Genomic DNA, 23,110 nt, shown 5'->3' with positions numbered 1-23,110 from the left:
ATTCCTTTAAATTTATTTAAATTATGATATTCCATTAAATTTCCTTTAATTTAAATTATAATATTTAACCTAATCTCTCTGATTCGTCTGTTTGGAATCTGTATGCTGGATGACTTCTGAAAACAACAAACTGATCTAACGGCTCATCGGTCCATATATACATGTAGAAAGGCCAGATAGAATAAAGCTAACAAAATACCTCCTCCCGCCTGGATCTGTTCACTGAAATGCTTGTAAGCCTTCCCATAAAGGAAGAAGAAAAGGAGGAGGAAGGCAGGGGAGGGAGAGAGGAAGAAACCAGCCAAGCTGGAAACAGTAGGAGCAGTCACATACCTAACTGTAAACACAGTTTCTGTGTAGACATTTTTGTGCTCTGATAAAGACATTTTTGTGAATAGACTGTAGTTATCTCTCTTCTATATCAGATTGGGACATTTTATGGAGAGTCCTTGAGCCAGAGTTAAAATTGTTGTTGTCTGCCATAGACTTTCCTTGCTTCCTTAAATCATGATCTGAAAAAGTACTTATTGACCCATGGATATTTAGACCTTGAGTTCTGTAACTTTGAGAGGATTATGTATGTATGTGTGTATGTATGTATGTATGTATATAAATATATGTAGAGAGAATATGATCATCTCTACAGAAGTCTAGAATAGCATTTTTATTTTTTTGAGAGCTCTATTTTTAAAATGTTATTTAAATTCAATTAATTAACATGTAGTGTGTTATTAATTTGAGAGGTAGAGTTCAGTGATTCATCATTGCATATAACACCCAGTGCTTATTACATCATGTGCCCTCCTTGAGGCCCATCGCCCAGTCACCCCATCCCTCCACCCCCTCTCCACCAGCAACCCCTTTTGCTTCCTGTGGATAAGGGTCTCTTCTGCTTTGTCTCCCTCTCTGATTTTGTCTTGTTTTATTTTTCTCTCCCTTTCTTCATGCTCCTCTGTTTTGTTTTTTAAATTTTAAATTCCACATATGAGTGAAATCATATGATAATTGTCTTTCTCTGATTGACTTATTAGTACCTTCTAATTCCATCCATGTCATTGCAAATGGCAAGATTTCTTTTTTTGATGGCTGCATAGTATTCCATTGTGCTGTAGTTTCAGCTAGTTAGATAGATAGATAGCCACACATCACATCTTTATCCATTCATCCATCAATGGGCATCTGGGCTCTTTCCATAGTTTGGCTGTTGTGGACATTGCTGCTGTGAACATTGGGGTGCATGTGTCCCTTGAGATTACTACATTTGTATGTTTGGGGTAAATACTCAGCAGTGAGTCATAGGGTAGCTCTAGTTTTAACTTTTTTAAGGAACCTCCATATTGTTTTTCAGAGCAGCTACACCAGCTTGCATTCCCACCGGAAGTGTAAGAGGGTTCCCCTTTCTCCACAGCCTTGCCAACATGTGTCATTTCCTGACTTATTAATTTTAGCCATTCTGATTGTATTTTTTTAAAGATTTTTTATTATTTATTTGACAGACAGAGATCACAAGGAGGCAGAGAGGCGGGCAGGGATAGCAGAGGGGTGCGGTGGGGAGCAGTCTCCCCGCCTAGCAGAGAGCCCAATGTGGAACTCGATCCCAGGATCCTGGGACCATGACCTGAGCTGAAGGCAGAGGCTTTAACCCACTGAGCCACCCAGGTGCCCCTCTGACTGTATGTTTTAAACATTTTTTTGGGGTGGCAAAATATATATAGCATGAAAATTGCCATTTTAACCATATTTAAGTGTACAATTTGGTGGCATTAATTGCATTCACAGTGTTGGACAACCATCACTATGACCTATTTCCAAATTTTTTCATCACCCCAAACAAACTCTGCACATTAAGCGGCAGCTCCCCATTCCATCCTCCCCTAGCACTGGTGTAACCTCTAATTTGCATTCTTTATCTCTGAATTTGACAATTCAAGATATGTTATAAAAGAAGGGTCATGCAGTATTTGTCATTTTGTGCCTGGCTTATTCACTTAGCACAATGTTTTCAAGGTTCATCTGTATTGTAACATGTATCAGAACTTAATCCCTTTTTATAGCTAAATTAATATTCCATTGTATTCATATATCACATTTTGTTTATCTGCCCATCAGTTGATAACACTCGGGTTGCTTCTACGTTTTGGTTATTGGGGATAATGCTGCAGTGGGCACTGGCCTACACGTCTCTGTTTGTGTTCCTAGAGTGGCGTTTTGCAAACTGATAAATATATAGGTTCTTTATATAGAAATATTAAGTTATCTGTATTCCTGATGTTGATTAAAATTATTATTTCAGTGTAACTTAAGTATATACAATATAAAATGAAGAACTACTTATGCTTTTTTTTTTTTAAGATTTTATTTTTAAGTGATCTCTATACCCAACATGGGACACAAACTCACAACCCCGAGATCAAGAGTCCCATGCTCTGGTGATTGAGCCAACCAGCCTCCCCGGAACTCCTTATGCTTATAGTTCCTGTAAAATCAAAACCAGATTTTCAGTTAAGTAAAAATAAAAGCATAAAGACAACATAACTAAAATGAACAATTTTCGGGCGCCTGGGTGGCTCAGTGGTTAAGCCGCTGCCTTCGGCTCAGGTCATGATCTCAGGGTCCTGGGATCGAGTCCCGCATCAGGCTCTCTGCTCGGCAGGGAGCCTGCTTCCTCCTCTCTCTCTCTCTGCCTGCCTCTCTACCTACTTGTGATTTCTCTCTGTCAAATAAATAAATAAAATCTTTTAAAAAAAAATGAACAATTTTCATCAAATTACATTTACTGAAAATCACTTTTGTTGATATCAATAGTGTAAAAAGTTACTTTTTTCTTTTGGCACAACGGACAGTTATAGTTAGCCTTCATCACTAGTATGTTTCCTTATGTGAACTTTTTAAACTACTAATCCATTATTTTGATGGGCAGTCTGTTTGCTAGAGTATTCCAAAATATAAATCTGGAAAACAACAATTTAAAGAAAAGCTTTTTGTTACTGTAACAGTTGCATTAATGAACTGTTGGCAAGCAGGTGCTTGTAAAGGCAAATCCACAGAACACACCCACTTGCTGTCAGGTGCTGATTGCTACAGCATCGATTTTAGTCACTTGCGCAATCCCACAGTTACTTCTGTTGGAGCTTGCTAGAGTAGGTAACATCATGATATTACTTGATCTTCCTTTATTGCAAATACCACTTACTTATTTAGCCTCTCTCTGATTATTATAAGACCATTTCTACGGAACTACTACAAGCACTCTATAAAGTCTTATGTTGTTTTTATGTTAAATTCTTAGTTTCTTAAATTAGAACTGAAAGTCTTACTCTGTGAAATTGTCTTTTACTTACAAATTATACCACAAAAATTTAGTTTTTCATAACTGTAAAAAAATTTTAAATGAGCATAACAATAGGACACAAAATAATGGTTGTTATTTTAACATCTGCATATGTTTACCAGAACTTGAAAGATAAATTCTGTCTCTCCAAGGCATTACTTGGCAATATCTTAAATGTAAACATGAAAATTAGTTGGAACAGTGAAAATCCCATGTGGTGCTGAATTATAAAATGGCCATCCAAAGATTTAGAAATTCTCTCTCTTTTTTTTTTAAGTTCTACACCCAACGTAGGCTCGAAATTACAACCTGATATCAAGTGTAACATGCTCTATTGACTGAGCCAGCAATTTTTAATGGTCACAGAATTTAGATACCCCAAAGAATTCACCAGAACATAGCATGGGATAACATTCCCCTGTTTTGATAAACACTGGTCCAAACATTAGAGCTTGATTTGCATTAAATTCTAATGCTTTACTGAAAAGGAGTTGAGTCGTGTTAAAAATAGGGGGGCTTTGTTTTCCAAATTTCTCATCATATGAACTTTTTTTTAAAAAATTTTATTGTTAGAGGGACGGGGAGAGAGAGAGCACAAGAGGGGTGAGAGGCAGAGGGAGAAGCAGACTCCTTGCCAAACAGGGAACCCTACTCGGGACTCGATCCCAGGACCCCAGGATCATGACCCAAGCTGAAGGCAGATATATGCTTCACTGACTGAGCCACCCAGGTGGCCCTCACGTGAACTCTGTCTTAAGAATAAAGTTCATTTATTATTTCTTAATAAGAATAGACTTGCCATATGGATGAATAATTGTCTTGCTCAATTAATGTATTTTCTTTCTGCTTGGAAAGCTAAACTATGGGAAAAAGGTTGTTTGAGGAACACAAAACCTCTGCACACAGTAGGCACTCAGAGAGTGTGAGAGGGGTGTTTTGATCGCTCCCTTCAGCACCTATGTCATTAAAAGGAAAACATTGGCAAAGAAACCTTGGATAAAGTCAATAATTTGCCTTTCTCTTGATTCCATATTGACCCCATGCCAACACTTAAACTTCTGTTTTGTACCTAGTTGTACCACCTTAAAAGCAAGTTTGGAGTTTTTTAAAGAAATCTCAATTCTTATCCTGTGACAAAAAATTTGTAACAAATAATACTGATTTACATTGTCACCTTTCTAACAAAGCCCTGTTCATTCTTCTTTAATTGCTTACCTGGAACGGGGAATTATTAACCTCCTATTTACTTACGGCCAATAACATGCTTTTCATTTAAAAATATTGAATTTTTTTGTACCTAAGTGATTTTGTATCTAATTGTATTTATAATTCTTGATTCATCTGTATTTTGTCTCCATAAAGGTAATAAGTACATGTGATTTAGTTAACTTAGAGAATGCCCTTCTTATAGACATTAGCAGATATACATTGCAGTATCTCTGTTTTTTCATTTAAAAAATTAAATTTATTATTTTTTTTATGATGTCACTCTGCAGTAGAGTATTCTGGTATTTAATTCATTTCAGATGTAAAGTAGGACTTCCCTACTTGCCAGGTCACCACTGAAGGTCAGGAACCCACCCTTACATCCTTTTCAGGACTTTGCTCTATATAGTATAAGAGCAAAAATATATTTTGAATAATTAGATAAATAATATCAATGGGTATTACCTGAACCTGTTTTAGCAATAGTTCAGAAATCCTCCGTTAATTTGGTGATGACTCTTCATCCAACCAGTAGAAGTTCGGTCTCCTACAAGAGACAGGTTGCAGAATATAAAAACACATTCATCTGTTAGGAAGAGCGCTTTTCTTTAAACAGATAGGACCTCTCACCTTGCCGCCACCCTCTTCACTACCTGTCATGCTGGCTTGCCCGGATGCACCCCTGCTTCTGCCCCTTCAACCCCATTTCTTAAATGTAGGAATGTTTCAATCGAAATTCTCAAACTTTTAAGAAGGCTGTGAAACACAGAGTTCTATCAGCAGTACATACTTGTTGAGCACGTATCTATCTTCGTAAATGTATGTAAAAGGAAATTGAATGGGCAACCTATTTTAGGAGACTTTCATCTGTAACTTTGTATTTGATTTTCGTGCAGGCAGAAATACTCAGTGTCCTCAGTCACAGAAACATCATCCAGTTTTATGGAGTAATTCTCGAACCTCCCAACTATGGGATCGTCACAGGTAGGCACGCATCATTTGACTTCTTTCTTTCCCCAGTTACCTAGCTTTTGATTCCTTAATATACTAAAACGCTTAATATGAGGTTCAGTCATGAATTGTGCGCTACTGTCAGATGTCACTTTTGTTGCTATAAAGCATTAATAAAACTGATTATATCAATATAATTAAGAATGGTGCTTCCACTTCTACCCATGTTTAATTGTGCTAATTATATCTGCGTAAATGCTATTTAAATGCACTCGCAGCTGCAATACCAATATTTAAAGGTGCCGTTTAACTAAAATTTCATTTAATTAGCTGAAATGAGCGATGTTTTTTGTAACTCTGTGACCTTTTACAAATTAAGATTTCTTGAGCTGTTCGTGTTGTAATTCTTTGCAAGGTATTTTAATCCCATTAGAGCGTTCTTTCTTCAAGGTCTCTGACGTGAGAACAGTATTTTTCAGGTTTGGTCATCTGGGTTGGTAATGACCTTGATCTAAATTACCACATTTGGAACAGCGGTTTTATAACTGATGGGAATACCCTTTCCAAAGAGGAGCACACAGAAAATTTTGCCATATAAAAATAAAGACAGACACATCTTTTTAATACTTTGTACTCGTATTTATACAATCCAATGAGCAGCTTTAGGTTCATAATAAGTATCACGTTCAATTCATAGTAAGTAACTTTGGTCAGGTTCTTTAGTCTGGCTGTTCTTTGATTAAAGCAAAACCAACCAGAAAACCTTCAAAGATTAACCCCCTCTTCTTCTGCTGTCCTGTTAACTACTTGGATTGTCTTTACAGAGAATAACAACAAAACATCATCCATAAAGAGCTGTGAGTTAGGTACTCTTTATAAATGATCTCTTCTGATACTTACAATGACTCCATGAGATAGGTAAAATAATTTCTATGAATAATTTTTATAAATAAGAAACTAAAACTCTAACTTAAGGACCTTTCCCAAGGTCATCCAGCTAGCGGTTGAACCGTTGGTAAAAATTTCTCAGGTTGATCTTAACACAGAAGCTTCTTGTCTTGTCTAGTTTTAGACAGGGCTAGTTTTAGAAGGCTGGGTACACTGGTTCTTACCCGCCTAGGGACATGGTTGCTGTTACTTCCACCTTCAAGCAGCGAGCAGTTTAACATGCTTTTACTCTGATAAACAGCATTTTTACCTAAATTCTTAAGTGGAGGGAATTTTAGCCCCATTTAGCTATGTTTAGATCTATGCCTTAAAACGGGGTAATGTGGCAGCTTTCAGTCTCGAGCCTGTATATTTCCCCTTAACCTGGATATCTAAGAATGGGTTATATTATTAGTGTGTAAACCACATTTAATCTTTTAAGTCATATTTCTGATTTAAAATTTAATTCTGTCCCTGACCCACTTGCCATATTGCTTCCCCTTTCCTAGTCCATTGTATTTACTTTTAACTAGTTAGGTTTACCTTAAAAATCTGAATCCAGTTTTCTTTCTTTTTCTTTTAAGATTTTATTTATTTATTAGAGAGCACCAGTAGGGGGAGGAGCAGAGAGAGAGGGAGAAGCAGACTCTCCCCTGAGCTGGGAGCCCGGAAAAGGGGTCTCAATCTGAGGACCCTGAGATCACGACCTGAGTCCAAGGCAGACGCTTAATGGACTGAGCCCCCCGCCCACGCGCCCCTGAATTGAGTTTTCTGATCCTTGTTTGTGGCTTAAGTTACTATTTAGTAGATGAAAGTGTGGTGCTCCAAAGAGATTAGAAACTGGGGTTCTGGTCTTATACTTTTAGCCTAAATTAAACCCTTTGAGTGAAAGACTTTAGCTTTAATGAACTCCATGGACTATTCAGGAAGTCTTGTAGTTTCTAGAGGTAAGGCTGAGGAGTAGAAAAAGGAACTGAAGTCATGGTATGAATTCCTTTTTCCAAGAGTTTTTTCTGAGTCCCGGGAGGATGTGAGGGACATTCACTGTTAGCCAGCATACTCAACCCAGTTCTTCTTATTCTAAAGATGAAGAAAGTATCCAAGGACTTGGGTGAGAAAGTTTGATTTCACTTAGTTATTTTATGGACTAGCCAGTCCTTTGTTTCATGCATCTTTACCTTCCCCAAATCTTTGGTTATAATTGATTAGTTCTTTTTAGATCTATAACTGTTTTCCTATAGAGCCAAGAATAAGCAACTGTTAACATTAAACATTTCTTTTTTTCTTTTTTTTAAGATTTTATTTATTTATTTGACAGAGATCACAAGTAGGCAGAGAGGCAGGCAGAGGGGGAGAGGGGAAGCAGGCTCCCTGCTGAGCAGAGAGCCCAATGGGGGTCTTGATCCCGGGGCTCAATCCCAGGACCCTGAGACCATGAACTGAGCCCAAGGCAGAGGCTTAACCCGCTGAGCCACCCAGATGCCCCAACATTAAACATTTCTTTAAAACCACACAAGTTTCACAATTGTCAGGAAATAGTAAATTATTTATTCATAGCTCTCTTATTGACCTCTGAGGTTGATTATTAAAGATACTTCTTAGCCAAGTTTTGGTGTTTTAAAATGTATTATTTTGATAAGGTTAATTTTGTTTCTGGAGATAATAATTTTAATTGTATGTTTACAAGTATCTACCAAAGAAATATCTGAGCTTTTCAGACCACTTCCTGCAGCTTAAAGATCCAGCCATGTTCTGGGCATACATGCAAACTGAGCCTAGTCTGTGAGCTCACATGGGCTGGGGATGACAGCACTTCTTCTGCCTCTTTAAATGGACACAAATAGGTCTAATATGGGGATGTTAAGGGAGAAAAGAGAGACAAACAGGCAGAGAGACCTTGATCACTCAGCTTAGCCAGCTCCCCCTCTTTTGAACTCTGTCATCTTCCTCAGATTTTGGGGTTCTGTGAGGGGCAACTTGAATGACTTGAATCCATTCCACTTGAGTTTGTTCCTAGGAAAGGTTGTTGCAGGAAGAAGCTATTGGTGCTCAGATGGGGGACTTGGAGGAAAATTTATCAATCAGAATAGAATGTCCCTGGGAATTGGGAGATGTGTCTTGTCCTGATTCTGCCAAAGCTGCATAGATGGGTCTGATGATCTGTGTCTTCATTTTCTCCTATGTGAATGAAGTGACAAGAGTAGATGATTCCAGGGTGGGAATGTGTATGTGTGTGTGCGCCCCTGTGTGCGCATGTGTGCCAAAACTTTCCATCACAGACTTAGAAAACCTGTTTATAGGGGAACCCAGGGAGGAGTCCAAGAGGGAGCTGCCACTTGGTTTCCCTTGGAGGGGAAGTGAGCATCTTTCCCCTAGATCTACAAAGAAATGGAGTGACCAGAACCTCAGACTCCAAAGTCAAAAGAAACAATTCAATAATGGATCAAGTTTTCTTTCGTCTTTGGAAACCTCTTAATTCTGTACTACTTCCATTCTTTTATCTTTTTTTTCTTTTTCTTTTTCTTTTTTTTAACAAGTATTTTCACAGATACTTGATGGCTGGGAGTGTAATGGTAATTACTCCTGGGAGGGAAGGTGCTATACACTGGGTCACGTGGTTCTTTTGGAGTCAGTTTGGAGAGGAATACTGCAGAAAGTACCTGGAGGCAGACTGGGTCCCAGGACTCCAGAGGAAGGTGGCTGAAGGTCTCAGGACCTGGGAAATTACATCTTTGTGCTCTACGGCTGCTGTCACCTCTTAAATTTGTTACTAATTCCACATGACCTCTTACCACTACTCTCAGAAAGGATACTAGTTCTATGCGATTCTTTGACAGACCTAAATCCTCATTAAAACCCAAGCATGGAGGGGCCCCTGGGTGGCTCAGTGGGTTAAACCTCTGCCTTTGGCTTGGGTCATGATCCCAGGGTCCTGGGATCGAGCCCCACATCGGGCTCTCTGCTTGGCGGGGAGCCTGCTTCTCCTTCTCTCTCTGCCTGCTGCTCTGTCTACTTGTGATCTCTCTCTCTCTCTCTGTCAAATAAATAAATAAAATCTTAAAAAAAAAAAAAACCTCAAGCATGGAGAACATTAATTTTTAAGCGCCTGATTTCATTTCCTTGAACTCAGTCTTGATGTATTTCAGTCATAGACATATCTAATTTGCATGTTTTGATGTTGTGTTGATCTTATTAGCTAATTAGAAATAAGTGTCACGTTTTGTTAAAACAAATTCCAGATATTTACTTAAATTCATTTGTACTATTAGTTATAATCCAAATTAAGTTTACTTGGTAATATTATAAAGAGATTTTTGTGATAATGGCGTTTGTTTCAATAAGATTGTGACTATATGTTTACATTTTTCTTTTTTCTTTTCTTTTTTAATGTTTACATTTTTCTTTTTTTTAAAGATTTTATTTAGTTATTTGACAGAGGGAGATCACAAGTAGACAGAGAGGCAGGCAGAGAGAGAGGGAAGCAGGCTCCCTGCTGAGCAGAGAGCCCGATGTGGGACTCGATCCCAGGACCCTGAGATCATGACCTGAGCCGAAGGCAGAGGCTTTAACCCACTGAGCCACCCAGGCGTCCCTAATGTTTACATTTTTCAAAGCCAGCTATGGTTGCCATAAAACTAAAAAGGAAAAATTAACTTAGAAATCAAAAGGAAATGTTTCCTTAATATGGTTCTTAATGACCCTTTTTAAAATGAATTAAAACAAATGTTTTATTCCAAAGTCCAATAAACTGTGTTCTAGGGGGAAGTGAAGTGGTTTTTAAAGCATGTATCATGTGTGCATAAGGTGGGTCCTTAATTTGCGATGAGAAGACAAAAAGGATTAAATAATTATATGCCTTTTTAAAATGGTTTACCTACCAACATATTTAAAGATCATGTTTTACATGAAATAGTATACTCGTACTGCCTTTCTTGCACCCTCACATTCGTGAAGCAATTTCGTTTCATAATGTATCTTCAACATCCATGTTTTTTTCATTATCTGAACCCATTTTTAAATTATCTTAACATGGTTTTCAAAGTACATCTTCAATGGGAAAACACCGCGCTGTGTGTCTCCTCCACTCTCAGTACTGTACTTCATTCACTTCAGGCACTTCTGGTCACCAAGTGTGTGATAGTTTTCCCACACCAAGTGAGTCTGTGAGACCATCTGGGTGCTCTGCAGTTTATTTCACTTCTAACGTGATCTACCTGGAGATAGAGTCAGATACCACAGGTTAGGGTTCAGTCCTGCAAGAGTTCCCCTCCCCTCAGCAGATGCCAGTTTCAAGTTCAGGTTGTCACCCATACTTTTGACTACTATAAATAGGAGGTTCCCACATGCCCTCTTTGGAGGATGCCCATAGAACTCCAGGAAACAGCTTACTTACTAGATTACTGGTTTATTGCAAAGGATATATGAAAGGTTATCAGATGAAGAGATACATAGGATGAAGTCCAGAAGAGTCCTGAGCACAGGGTTTTCTGTTCCTTTGGAGTTTGGGGTGCGCCCTCCCAGCATGTGGATGTTCTTCTCCACCAATCTTGAAGTTCTCTGAATCCCATCCTTTTGGATTTTTGTATTTTTTGTTACATAGACATGGTTGATTAAGCACTGGCGGTTGGTGATTTTCAACTCCAGCCCTCTCCCCTCCCCAGAGGGAATACTAGTTGGTTCTCCTGTAGAATAGCTCCCATCCTAAGAGGCTTTCCAAAAGGCACTTCATTAACATAAACTCAAATGTGGTTGAAAGGGGCTTTATGAATAACATGACACTCCTTTCACCTTGATGGCTCTGGAGCTAATGGGGGAAGCAAGGACAGTGACCAAATACTATAACAGAAGATGCTCCCATTACTCTTACTGCTTAGAAAATTCCACAGGTTTTAAGAGCTTTGTTTCAGAAACAAGAAGAAGACAGATAAATATTTCATAATATAAATCCCAGGGTCACAAAATCCACTTCACTGTAGTCTAAGATGTTCAAAATACAGTAGTTTAGATTTCTGTGTGTGCTATCTGGATACTCATCCCAAGCTTGAAGTATCCAATGGCGTAACATCAGGGTTGGTGGATATTTTAGTCCCACAGGGCATATTTATAACCATAACTGTATTGCTTTTTTAAGTGATTTTTTAAAAAAGATTTTATTTATTCATTTGACAGAGGGAGAGAGAGACAGTGAGAGCAGGAACGCAAGCAGGAGTGGGAAAGGGGGAAGCAGGTTTCCCGCTGAGCAGGGAACCCATGCAGGGCTGGAACCCAGGACTCTGGGATCTCCTCCACTCCCAGTACTGTACTTGTCAGGTCAGGGATCATGAACTGAGCCGATGGCAGACGCTTAAGGACTGAACCACTCATGTTTTCAGTAATGGAGAGTTTGTAGGTCCAGAAGTGATTAGTCTGTGTTAAATTTTGTTTTGTTGCCTTTTTTTTTTTTTTTTTTTTGGTTTCTCACTCATAGGGGTAACTCGGTCAGCCTTTAAAATTTACCTTTGATTAAGGTAATCTCAGGCTCAGATATTTTTTGCCAAATATGTTTTGATGTACAAAATAAATTGAGAGAGTACCCTATGAGAGATTTTAGAATTTATCTTAGTAAAAGGTGACTCCCTCTTTTCTGAGGATTAATTTTTTTTGGTGGTGGAGGTGAACATTACTTTGTATTTGGCATCTATAGTAACTCTTAAAGGTGCTGAATCTTCTACTAAATGCTATTTTAGTAACCAAAAACTATTCAAATACTGTATCACCAGGGATATTTTTATTTATAGAAGGCAGTTTACTTGTCTAGATTATGTGGTAATATAGATTTCTAAGGTCACCATTGTTACATTCGACCAGACTATTTCATAGTAAAACTTAAAGCTCTTTGCCTTTCCTTTGTTCATCTAAGGTTATCATTGTAATTTTACGCTATTTGGTGGCTATTAATAACTTTGGTGTAAAAGTAAAAATTATACAAAAATAAAAAACAGTGACTCAAGCAATAGAGACTCTCATCAAGCAAATAGAATTTTTAAGAAATAGGACCCCATGGAAATTCTGGAGTAGAAAAGGAAATAATTTTTTTAAAAAATTCTCTAGGGCACCTGGGTGGCTCATTTGGTTCAGCAACTGCCTTTGGCCAGGTCCTGATCCTGGAGTTCCAGATCAAGTCCAACATGAGGCTCCAAGCTCCATGGGGAGTGCTTCTCCCTCTGACCTTCTACCCTCTCATGCTCTCTCCCACTCTTTCTCTCAAATAAATAAGATCTTAAAAAAAAAAAAAGTTCTCTAGAGTGACTTAACAGCAGATTTGAGACAGCAAGGAGAAAAAAATCAGTGAACTTAAAATTGGGCCAATAGAAATTATCAAGTCTGAAAAAGAGGAAAAAACTTGAGGAAAGAGAAACAGAACCTTAAAGACCTATGGATGACATCAAGTGTACCAATTAGCAGAGAGAGAAGAGGAGTAGAAAAATAGAAAATAGAAAAATAGATAAAGTAAAAAATAGAAAATGGAAAAAATAGAGAAGTATTTGAAGAAATAAAGGCCAAAAAAACTTCCTGAATTTGATAAAATGCATTTATCTACATACTGGAGAAGCTTGATGAACTCTAAGTAGGATAGATTGAAAAGAACCCACACCTAGACACATCATAGTCAAACCGTGTTTTTGTTTTTAAAGATTTTATTTATTTATTTGACAGAGAGAGAGAGAGAGATTACAAGTAGGCAGAGAGAGATGGTGAAGCAGGCTCCCTGCTGCGCAGAGAGCACAATGTTGGGGCTCGATCCCAGGACTCTGAGATCCTGACCCAAACCCAAGACAGAAGCTTAACCTACTGAACCACCCAGGCACCCTCAAACTGTGTTGTTAAAGACAAAGTGAAAATCTTGTAAATAGCAAATAAAAACAATTTCTCACCTATAAAGGAACAATATGATTAATGACTAACTTCTTATCTATAACAAGGAGGGCCAAAAGCAGTAGACATTTAAAATGCTGAAAGAAGAAAACTATATACAGCAAAAATTATCCTTTAAAAATGAAGACAAAGCAAAGATGTGCTTGAATAAAGGATGAGAGAATTTGTTGCTATTAGTTCTGACTTACAAGAAATACTAAAGGCAGTTGATTCTTTAGGCAGAAAGAAAACGACAGCAGATAATAATTTAAGGAAAAATAAAGGGTACTAGAATGATAAATATGTGGGTCAATATAAAATACTCCGTATGTATATTTGTTCTTATTTCTTCTCTTAACATTGCTAAAAACACAAGATTGTATAAAGCAATAATTAGAACACTGTTTTTGCTTACTTAAAAAATGTAGATGAGGCACCTGGGTGGGTTAGTCATGATCTCAGGGGCCTGAGATTGGGCCCTGCATTGGGCCCTACATTATGCTCTGCACTCAGCATGGAGTCTGCTTGTCCCCCTCACTCTCCTCCTCCTCCTCTCTCTCTAATAAATAATTTTTAATAGATTTTATTTATTTATTTGACAGAGAGAGACACAGTGAGAGAGGGAATACTAGTGGGGGAGTAGGAGAGGGAGAAGCAGGCTTTCCGAGGAGCAGGGAGCCTGACGTGGTGCTCGATCCCAGAACCCTGGGATCATGACCTGAGCCAAAGGCAGACACTTAACAACTAAGACACCCAGGAGCCCTTCAAATAAATAAATTTTTAACAAATGTAGGTATATTTTACAGTAATAGCATAAAAATGGGGGAGGGAATGGAGCTGTATCATTTTCTGTATTTTACTAGAATTAAGTTAGTGTTAAGCTGAAGTAGATCATACTAAATTAAGATGCATTTTGTATTCCCTTTAGCCATCACAAAGAACATCCACTCAAGAAATACAGAAAAAAATTGACTGAGGAATTAAAATGATAAATAAAAAATATTAACATAGAGGGCAGTAAAAAAGGAAGAGATGAGTGAGAAGGACAGGGTACATATAAAAAACAATATCCAAAATCAACCATATCAATAATTACATTAAATGTGAATGGTCTAAACTTCCCAGCTAAAAGACAGTGATTGATACAATGGATAAAAAAGCAAGCTCCAACTGTGTGTTGTGTACAAGAGACCCATTTTAGATTCAGAGACACAGGTTGAAAGTAAGCAGATGGAAAAAGACCTACCATGGAAACAATAACAATGAGAGGAATTGGAGTAACTGTATTTATTTCAGACAAAATAGGCTTAAGAGAAAAAATATTATTAGAGATGAAAAAGGTCATTTCATAAATGATAAAAAGACCAGTACGGGGGCACCTGGGTGGCTCAGTGGATTAAAGCCTCTGCCTTCGGCTCAGGTCATGATCCCAGAGTCCTGGGATCAAGCCCCGAATTGGACTCTCTGTTCCTCGGGGAGCCTGCTTCCTCCTCTCTCTCTGCCTGCTTCTCTGCCTACTTGTGATCTCTGTCTGTCAAATAAACAAATAAAATCTTAAAAAAAAAAAACCACACCAGTACATTAGGAAGATACAGCAATTGTAAAGGTATACATACCTAACAGCAGGTTGCCAAAAAACATAAAACTAAAACTGACAAAATTTAAAGGATTAATAGGCAATTCAGCAATACTTGATTTCAGCCCATTGAAGAATACATATTTTTTTCAAGCACACATCCAACATTCTCCAGAATATAACATAAGTTAGGCTATGAAATAAATCTTGATACATCTAAAAGAACTGGAATACTGAAATGTAGGTTCTCCAACTACAATAGATAACTCTATTTCTAACTTAACAGTTAGAAATCAACACCAGAGACTGCTGTGAAGTGTGTAAACCTGGCGATTCACAGACTGTACCCCTGGGATTAATAATACATTATATGTTTATTAAAAAAAAAAAAAAAAAGCAACACCAGAAGGAAATCTGAAAAATCTCTCCAAATATTTTGGAAATTAAACAATACACTTCTAAATATTCAGTGAGTCAAAGAAGAAATCACCATAGACTTTAAAATATTTTGGACAGAAAGAAAAATGAAAAATGCAACATTACACAATTATAAGAGACAGGTAAAGTAATACTTAGAGGGAAATTTATAACTTTAAACATCTGTGTCAAAAAAAGAAAGGTCTGGGGTGCCTGGGTGGCTCTGTGGGTTAAGCCCTTGCCTTGGGCTCAGGTCATGATCTCAGGGTCCTGGGATTGAGCAATGCATTGGGCTCTCTGCTCCGCAGGGAGCCTGTTTCCCCCTCTCTCTCTGCCTGCTTCTCTGCCTGCTTGTGTTATGTCTTTCTCTGTCAAATAAATAAATAAAATCTAAAAAAAAAAAAAAAGAAAAGAAAGGTCTGACATTGATCATCCAAACTTCCACCTTAAGAAACCCCCCAAAAAGCAACATATAAACCCAGAGCAAGGCAAAGAAAGGAAATAATAAAGATGAGAGCAGAACATGATAAAATAGCAGAAAAATAATAGAGAAAAATCAGTGAAGGTAAAAATTTGATCTTTGAAAAGATAAATAGAACTGACAAACCTTCAGCTAGATTGACCAAGAGAAAAGAGAGAAGATATATATTAGCAAACTCAAAAATGAAGAAGACAGCACTATGGCTTCTACAGAAATATAAAGGGATTATAAAGGAATGGTGTCATCAATTTTATGCCACCAAATTAAGCAAGTTAGATGAAATAAACTAATTCCTATAAAGATACAAATTATTAAAACTGACTCAAGAAGAAACAGAAAATCTGAATAGACATATAATAAGTAAAGAAATTTGAGTCAGAAATTTAAAACATTTCTATAATGAAAAGCCCAGACCCAGATAATTGCATTGGTGCTTTTTGTCAAATGTTTATCGAAAAAAATGCCAATCCTTCCCGTATTCCTTCAGAAAATAAAGGAGGAAGGAATGCTTATTAACTCATTGTGTAAGGCCAATATTATCCCAATGCTAAAGCCAGAAAAAAACATAGTAAGAAAAGAAAACTTTAGACCAATATCCCTCATAAACATAGATGGAAAAATTCTTAACTACAGACAGAAGGTCCCCAAATTACAATGGTTCAACTCACAGTTTTTTGACTATGTTGATGCAAAAGGAGTAGGCATTCAGTTGAAACCATACTTCAGTGCTTCAAATTTTGAGTTTTGATCTTTCCTGGGGCTCATAATATGTGGTACCATGTTCTTCTGTAATGCTGGGCAGCAGCAGTAATGAACCACAACCCTCAGTGAGCCATATGATCAACAACTGATAGGCTTACAACCATTCTGTACCCATACAGCCATTCCGTTTTTCACTTTCAGTACAATATTCAGTAAATCACATGAGGTATTCAACACTTTGTTATAAAATGGGGTTTGTTTTAGATAATTTTGCCAACTATAGGCAAATCTAAGTGTTCTGAGCACTTAGTTTAAGATAGGCTAGGCTAAGCTATGATGTTTGATAGATTAGGGGTACTAAATGCAATTTTTAAAGGATTTTATTTATTTATTTGAAAGGGACAGAGGGAGAGAGAGAATCCTCAACTAGACTCCCCACTGAGCACAGAGCCCAGTGTAGGGCTTGATCCCACAGTTGTCCCTGAGACCATGACCTGAGTTGAGACCCAGAGTCGGATGTCCAACTGACTGCACCATCCTGGTGCCCTACATGCATTTTTCAACTTAACTCTGTCTTCATCCTATGATGGGCTTATTGAGATGTAACCCCAGTGTAAGTCGAAGAAGAGCTGTATCAGCAAACTGAATCCAGCCACCTCTAAAAAGGATTATATCCCATTACCAAATGGAATTTATCTCAAAGATGCAAGGTTGGTTTAACATCTGTCATCAATTAATGTAAGGTACTATAATAGATAATAGAATAAAAAGATATAACTTGTTGGCATAATACAACATCTGTTTATCATAAGAAATCTCAGTAAAGTAGGAACAGAAGGGAATCTTCTCAACCTGATGGATAGCATCTACAAAACCCCATAGCTAATGTCATACTTAATGGTGAAATTGAATGTTCTTCCCCTAAGATTGGGGACAAGGGAGTGAGGTTCCACTCTTTTTTTTTTTTTTTTTGTAAGACTTTATTTATTTATTTGACAGACAGAGATCACAAGCAGGCAGAGAGGCAGGCAGAGAGAGAGGAGAAAGCAGGCTCCCCTTGGAGCAGAGAGCCCGATGCAGGGCTCGATCCCAGGACCCTAGGATCATGACCTGAGCTGAAGGCAGAGGCTTTAACCCACTGAGCCACCTAGGCGCTCCTGAGGTTCCACTCTTGCCACATCTAAGCAACATGTACTTATATTGAAATTTCTAGCCAGTGCAATTAGACCAGAAAAATAAAAGGAATCCATACTGGAAAGAAAGAAATAAAACTGTCTTATATGACATCCTGTGTGTAGAAAATCCCAAGGAATCCCCAGATTGATTGATTAATCAATTAAGAAACAATTTCTTTTGGGACATGTGGCTGGCTCAATAGGGCATGACTCTTGATCTTGGGGTAGTGAGCTCGAGCTCCACTGTGGATGTAGTGGTTACTTAAAAATAAAATCTTAAAAAAATAAAATTTTATTCACAGTTATTCTACTTGGATACAAGTAGAATCAAAAAGAATAAAATAGTTGATTATAAATTGAATAAAGAAGTGTAAGACTTTTTACCCTGAAAAGTATAAAACATTGCTGAGAGAAACTCTAGATATAAATAATATTGAGAAACATTACATGTTCGTGGTTTGGAAGACTCATTTTTGTCAAGATCGCAGTTCTCCCCAAATTGATTGATAAATTCAAAACAATTCCTATCTCAATTCCAGCAGATTTTTTAAAATAAGAAACTGCAAGGTGATTCTAAGATTCACAAAGAAATGCAAAAGATCTAGAATTTTAAAAGAACCAAAGTTGAAGACTCAAACTACCTCATTTTAATACTTACTGTAAATCTGTAGGAATCAGTGATATAGTGCTCAAGGATACAGGAACAAAATTAAGAATTTAGGGGAAAAAAATCTTAGCACTGATTGATAATTGACTTGCAATAAAGGTGCCAAGACAATTCAATGGGTAAAAGATAGTATTTTCAACAAATTGTGCTGGGACGATTAGAAATCTACATGTGAAAAAGTGGTATTAAATCCTTACCTTAAACCACACACAAAAAAATAGGTCATAGACCCAACATGGGTCATAGACCTAAGTGTAAGAGCTAAAGTATAGAACTCTCAGAAGAAAAATAGGAGAAAATCTTTTTACCTTTGACTTGGGCAGAGAGTTCTTAAATATGACACCAAAGCACAGTCCATAAAAGAGAAAACAATTAAGTTGACGTCATCAGAATTAAGAATTTCTGGTCTTTGAAAGATGCTGTTAAGAAAATGAAAAGACAAGTTCCAGACTGGGAGAAAATGCTTGCAGATCCTAAATCTGATAAAGGACCTGCTTCCAGAATAAACAAGGAACTCCTGAAATTCGGGATTAATAAAACAACCAAATCTTCAATTGGGCAAAATATTGAAATAAACATTTTGCCTGAGAATATATACTCAGGTCTCATAGCCACGTGAAAAGATGTTCAACTTCATTAGTCACTAGGAAAGTGCAATTAACAATATGAGATGCCACTAGAATTCTACTCACCAAAACGGCTGTGATTAAGACACGGACAGTACTAAGTAAAGAAACTGAAACCCTCAGAGTGCTAGCGGGTGTATGAAATGGTACAGCCTCTTTGGAAAGCAGTTTCACAGTTTCGTAGGACATTATTCCTGATAGCCCAAAATCAGGAACAGTCCAAATGTCTATTGACTGGTGAGTGAATAAAATAATTGTAAATCCACACAATGGACTATTATTCAGCAATAAAAAGGACCGAAGTACTGATACAAGCTACAGCATGAGTGAACCTTGGAATCATCTTGTGAAGAGAAAGAAGTCGGACACAAAAGGCCACTTACTGCATGATTCCATTTATATGAAATATCCAGAAAAGATACCTTTGTAGAGCCAGAAATTAGACGACGGAGCTGGGGTTTAGAGTGGGGCTTAACTGCAGATGGGCACAAGGGAACCGTTTGGAGTGCTGGAAAGGTTCTAAAATTGGGTTGTGGTGGTGGTTTCCAGCTCTGTCAATTTACTGAAAATCACCCAATTGTACACTGACAGGCAAATTTTATGGTATGTAATTTATATCTCAAAGCCATTAAAAAAAAAAGATTTTATTTCTTTATTTGACAGAGGGAGAAAGCGTACAAGCAGGGAGAAGCAGGCTCCCCACCAGGCAGGAAAACAGATGCAGGGCTCCATCCCAGGACCCCAGGATCATGGCTTGAGGTGAAGGCAGGTACTTAACTGATTGAGCCACCTAGGCACCCCAGAAGATTTTATTTATTTATTTAAGAGAGAGAGGAAGGGAGGGAGAGAGGCAGAGGGAGAAGCAGGCTTCCCAGGACCCCAGGATCATGACCTGAGCTGAAGGCAGATGCTCTCAAAACCACTTTTGAAGGAATTTTCTCACTTTCTTGGGTTTTTTATGTGCTTGTGTTTTTTTTTTTAAAGGTTTTTTTTTTTTTTAAGATTTTATTTATTTATTTATTTGACAGAGAGAGATCACAGTAGGAGAGAGGAAGGGAAGAGATCACAGAGAGAGAGGAAGGGAAGCAGGCCCCCTGCTGAGCAGAGAGCCCGATGTGGGACTCGATCCCAGGACCCTGAGATCATGACCTGAGCTGAAGGCAGCGGCTTAACCCACTGAGCCACCCAGGCGCCCTGTGCTTGTGTTTTGAGGGCTCTTCTAAATTTTGATGCAACAAGATTTGATTTGTTTACCCTGTCACATAAATACTCTGCTTATGTATTTTAATCTTCTCTATCTCATTAGAATGACAGTTTTTAAAGAAATACCTATATATGTGCCTGCCTTTGTTTCAGATGTGTTCTTCCAGCACCTCCCTATGTGTCTCAGTTCCATCTAGAAAGCTTTTGAGTTCATCCTCAGTTGAAGTTCTACCATTCATTCTTTCAGTTGTTTTGTCTTTAACAGATATCTTTTCAGGAAGACAATAATTTTTAGAAACCACAGCCTGGAATGGTTTTTATTTGCTTTTAATGTTATTTGGTAAATTCTTTAACACATTTTCTCAATGAGAATTTAGTCTTATTTTTAAATTTTTTTGTTGTTCTTTTTTATTTGGGTAGAATTGACATATATTAGTTTCAGGTATACTCAGTCTTATTTCTGAAAGGCACCTTGGTTTTAATTGTATGCTTCTCTTTTCCTTTGAAACTAGAATATGCTTCTCTGGGATCACTCTATGATTACATTAATAGTAACAGAAGTGAAGAGATGGACATGGATCACATTATGACCTGGGCCACTGATGTAGCCAAAGGTAATGAGACTTCCTGTATTCTTAGAGAATTGGTGGGGCACATTTTCCTATCGTGACATGGTGATTTAAGGACAAAGGTTTGTTACTCTGTGTCTTTAGATGTCCCCTTTTCAGTCTGCAAGTAGCAAGAATTTTGCAACTTTTTATTTTAATTCCAGTATAGGTATGTAATATAGTGTTACATTTGCTTCAGGTGTACAATATAGTGATCCCCAATTCTGTGTATTAGTCCTTATCACAAGTGCACTCCTTAATCCTCTTCACCTGTTCCACCCTCCACCCCTCCCCTCTGGTAACCATCTGTTCTCTATAGTTAAGAGTCTTTTCTTGGTTTGTCTCTCTCTCGGGGGAGGGAGGGGTTAATAGATATTTTAAGTCACTGTCTTTCCACTTCTGCATTCCTTTTCTCTCTTCACTTTATTTCTTTCCCTAAAACTATGTTCCAACATAATCCGTGACTTCAGGGCAGCCATTTTTGCCACATTTTGTGACATTGTAATTGACCAGCCTGCTCAACACATTAAATGGAAAGCTCATAATTCTGTTGTTCCGCAAGTCTCTTCTTAGACTCAGTACCCAGAAAATGTGATTTATTGTAGGATTAGTTCTACTTATTTTGTGTACATAATAATATGCTAAAAATCGTAACCACTTTCAAAAAAAGTTTTATTTGCCCTGCCATGTGAAAGCAATTCGGATTTTTATTTTCTATTTAATGTAAACTTGGAAATCACCCTGGAAATGAAATATTTTTAATACACAAAACCCCTAAACAAGGTGCCCAGTTCTTTTCCCCTCATAAATTCTGACATAGACTAATGCTTTCTAAAGCAATTTAAATTCCATTTATTTTTATCTCTTTTTTTTCCATTTTCCTAACGCAAGGTTTCTGAGTTTTATTTATAACTGTCAAAGTTGCTTTGGAAACAACTTAATCTAAATAATGAACACTGATAGTTACATTTGTATTCTAGCAACCCCTAGAAAGCAAGTGTGTCCAGATTTTACCAGGGCAATTCACTCCTTTGCATTTTGCTCCTCCAATCTCTAAAAGTTTCTCTTTACAAAGCAAGGAAAAGGATATTTAGCACTTAGTAAGGAGAGCAACTCACACTCCGCTTTCACCGGGAAGTCATACAGTAATTTCCAAAAGTAACAGTCTTCCCGTTGGGGAATTTTCTTGTCAGTTTTAAGTTTCATCAACACCTGCCAAATTCTTCAAATAGGGAAAGTGAAGAAAAATTTTTTTTTTAAATTTCATGCAAAATGCTGCTGCTGAACGATACTTCATTACCTTATAAGAATAATAAGCTCTATGTTTAGGATGGTGTACTTAAGGCTTTGGCTGTGTTAATTAACTTAATTGTGTATTCATGCATCAGGCATTTCCAATCAGCCTTAAATTTTTGCGTTCTTCAAGACATTTTCGAGTAACATCATAGTCATGTCTGTATGCATCAGTCGTTCACAGGAACCACGTGTTTGTAAGCTGAGGGACGTGTGTTCCCTGGGAGCTGCATGAAGCATTGTGGAAATACACTTCCATAAATGTGTCTGTATATCTGAGCAGTCTTTGACTGAATGCACTTCACCTTACAGACCTTTGCATTTAGGGTGCTTAGCCAATTACGCCCATGGTATGACTTACTGGCATTTAGGATAGACATCAAACAAATCAACTGACAGCAGTCGCTCTGCTTCCTGCTGTACACATGCTTCTTTGCCTCCCTCCACCACCCCTCCAACCCCACTACTTCCCCTCCCCTCTGCCAGGCCTGTAAACCTTGTCCCATAAAAACCTTGTCCCTCCCGGCCCTTCCCCAGTGCAGTCCCTGTCTAAGGGGCAAATCCCTTGGCTCCAGATCAGCTCAGTTATTCTGGGCTTTCTATCAGAAGGACAAAGAAGAGAAAGAGCAGGGTTCCTGAAGTAGCAGACTGGAACTGGAGGTAAAGACTAGGGGTGGAGGAAATGAGATGAGAGAGGACGGGTGGGTGGGGGGGGGCACACAACACTGTGTGCCAAATCGCAGCGCAGGAAAATCCCTTTCTCATGGCTGGTGAATTGCCCCGAGAGGCAGGTTCTCCTCTGTCTGGCCCCAGGTGAGAAGAGGGGGGCAGAGAAGAGACTTATTTATTGATAGTCACAAGTAACACTTATTATTTAAAATGGTCTGTTAAAAGGAAGAGGAAATCCGCGCTTTCGGAATGACTTCACCTCTCTCTGGTAGAACAGGGCACAGAACTCGGAGATGAAGCAGGAAGCCTTGATTTTTGTTGATTCTCTGTCACATTCAGCTGTACACCTTTTAGTCTGACCAAGATGGAAGACATAGAAGCAAC

The 23,110-nt window shown here is 37.9% G+C and overlaps 1 protein-coding gene across 6 annotated transcripts in view; it reads left to right on the top strand.

The window, feature by feature from the left end:
• Positions 1-23,110, top strand: part of MAP3K20 (mitogen-activated protein kinase kinase kinase 20) — a 178,723-nt gene that overhangs the window by 78,207 nt on the left and 77,406 nt on the right. For all 6 annotated transcript variants that reach the window (XM_082689575.1, XM_082689574.1, XM_082689576.1 and 3 more), the window contains 2 exons: positions 5,434-5,521; positions 20,669-20,770. In XM_082689575.1, the coding sequence (XP_082545701.1) occupies positions 5,434-5,521; positions 20,669-20,770 (190 nt within the window). The remainder of the gene's footprint in view (positions 1-5,433; positions 5,522-20,668; positions 20,771-23,110) is intronic.

Source organism: Mustela nivalis (genome assembly GCF_964662115.1).
Source record: "Mustela nivalis genome assembly, chromosome: 11".
In the NCBI taxonomy this organism is placed as follows: domain Eukaryota; kingdom Metazoa; phylum Chordata; class Mammalia; order Carnivora; family Mustelidae; genus Mustela; species Mustela nivalis.
Note: the sequence above shows the minus strand (reverse complement) of the source record. Positions and strands in the feature narration are given on the sequence as shown.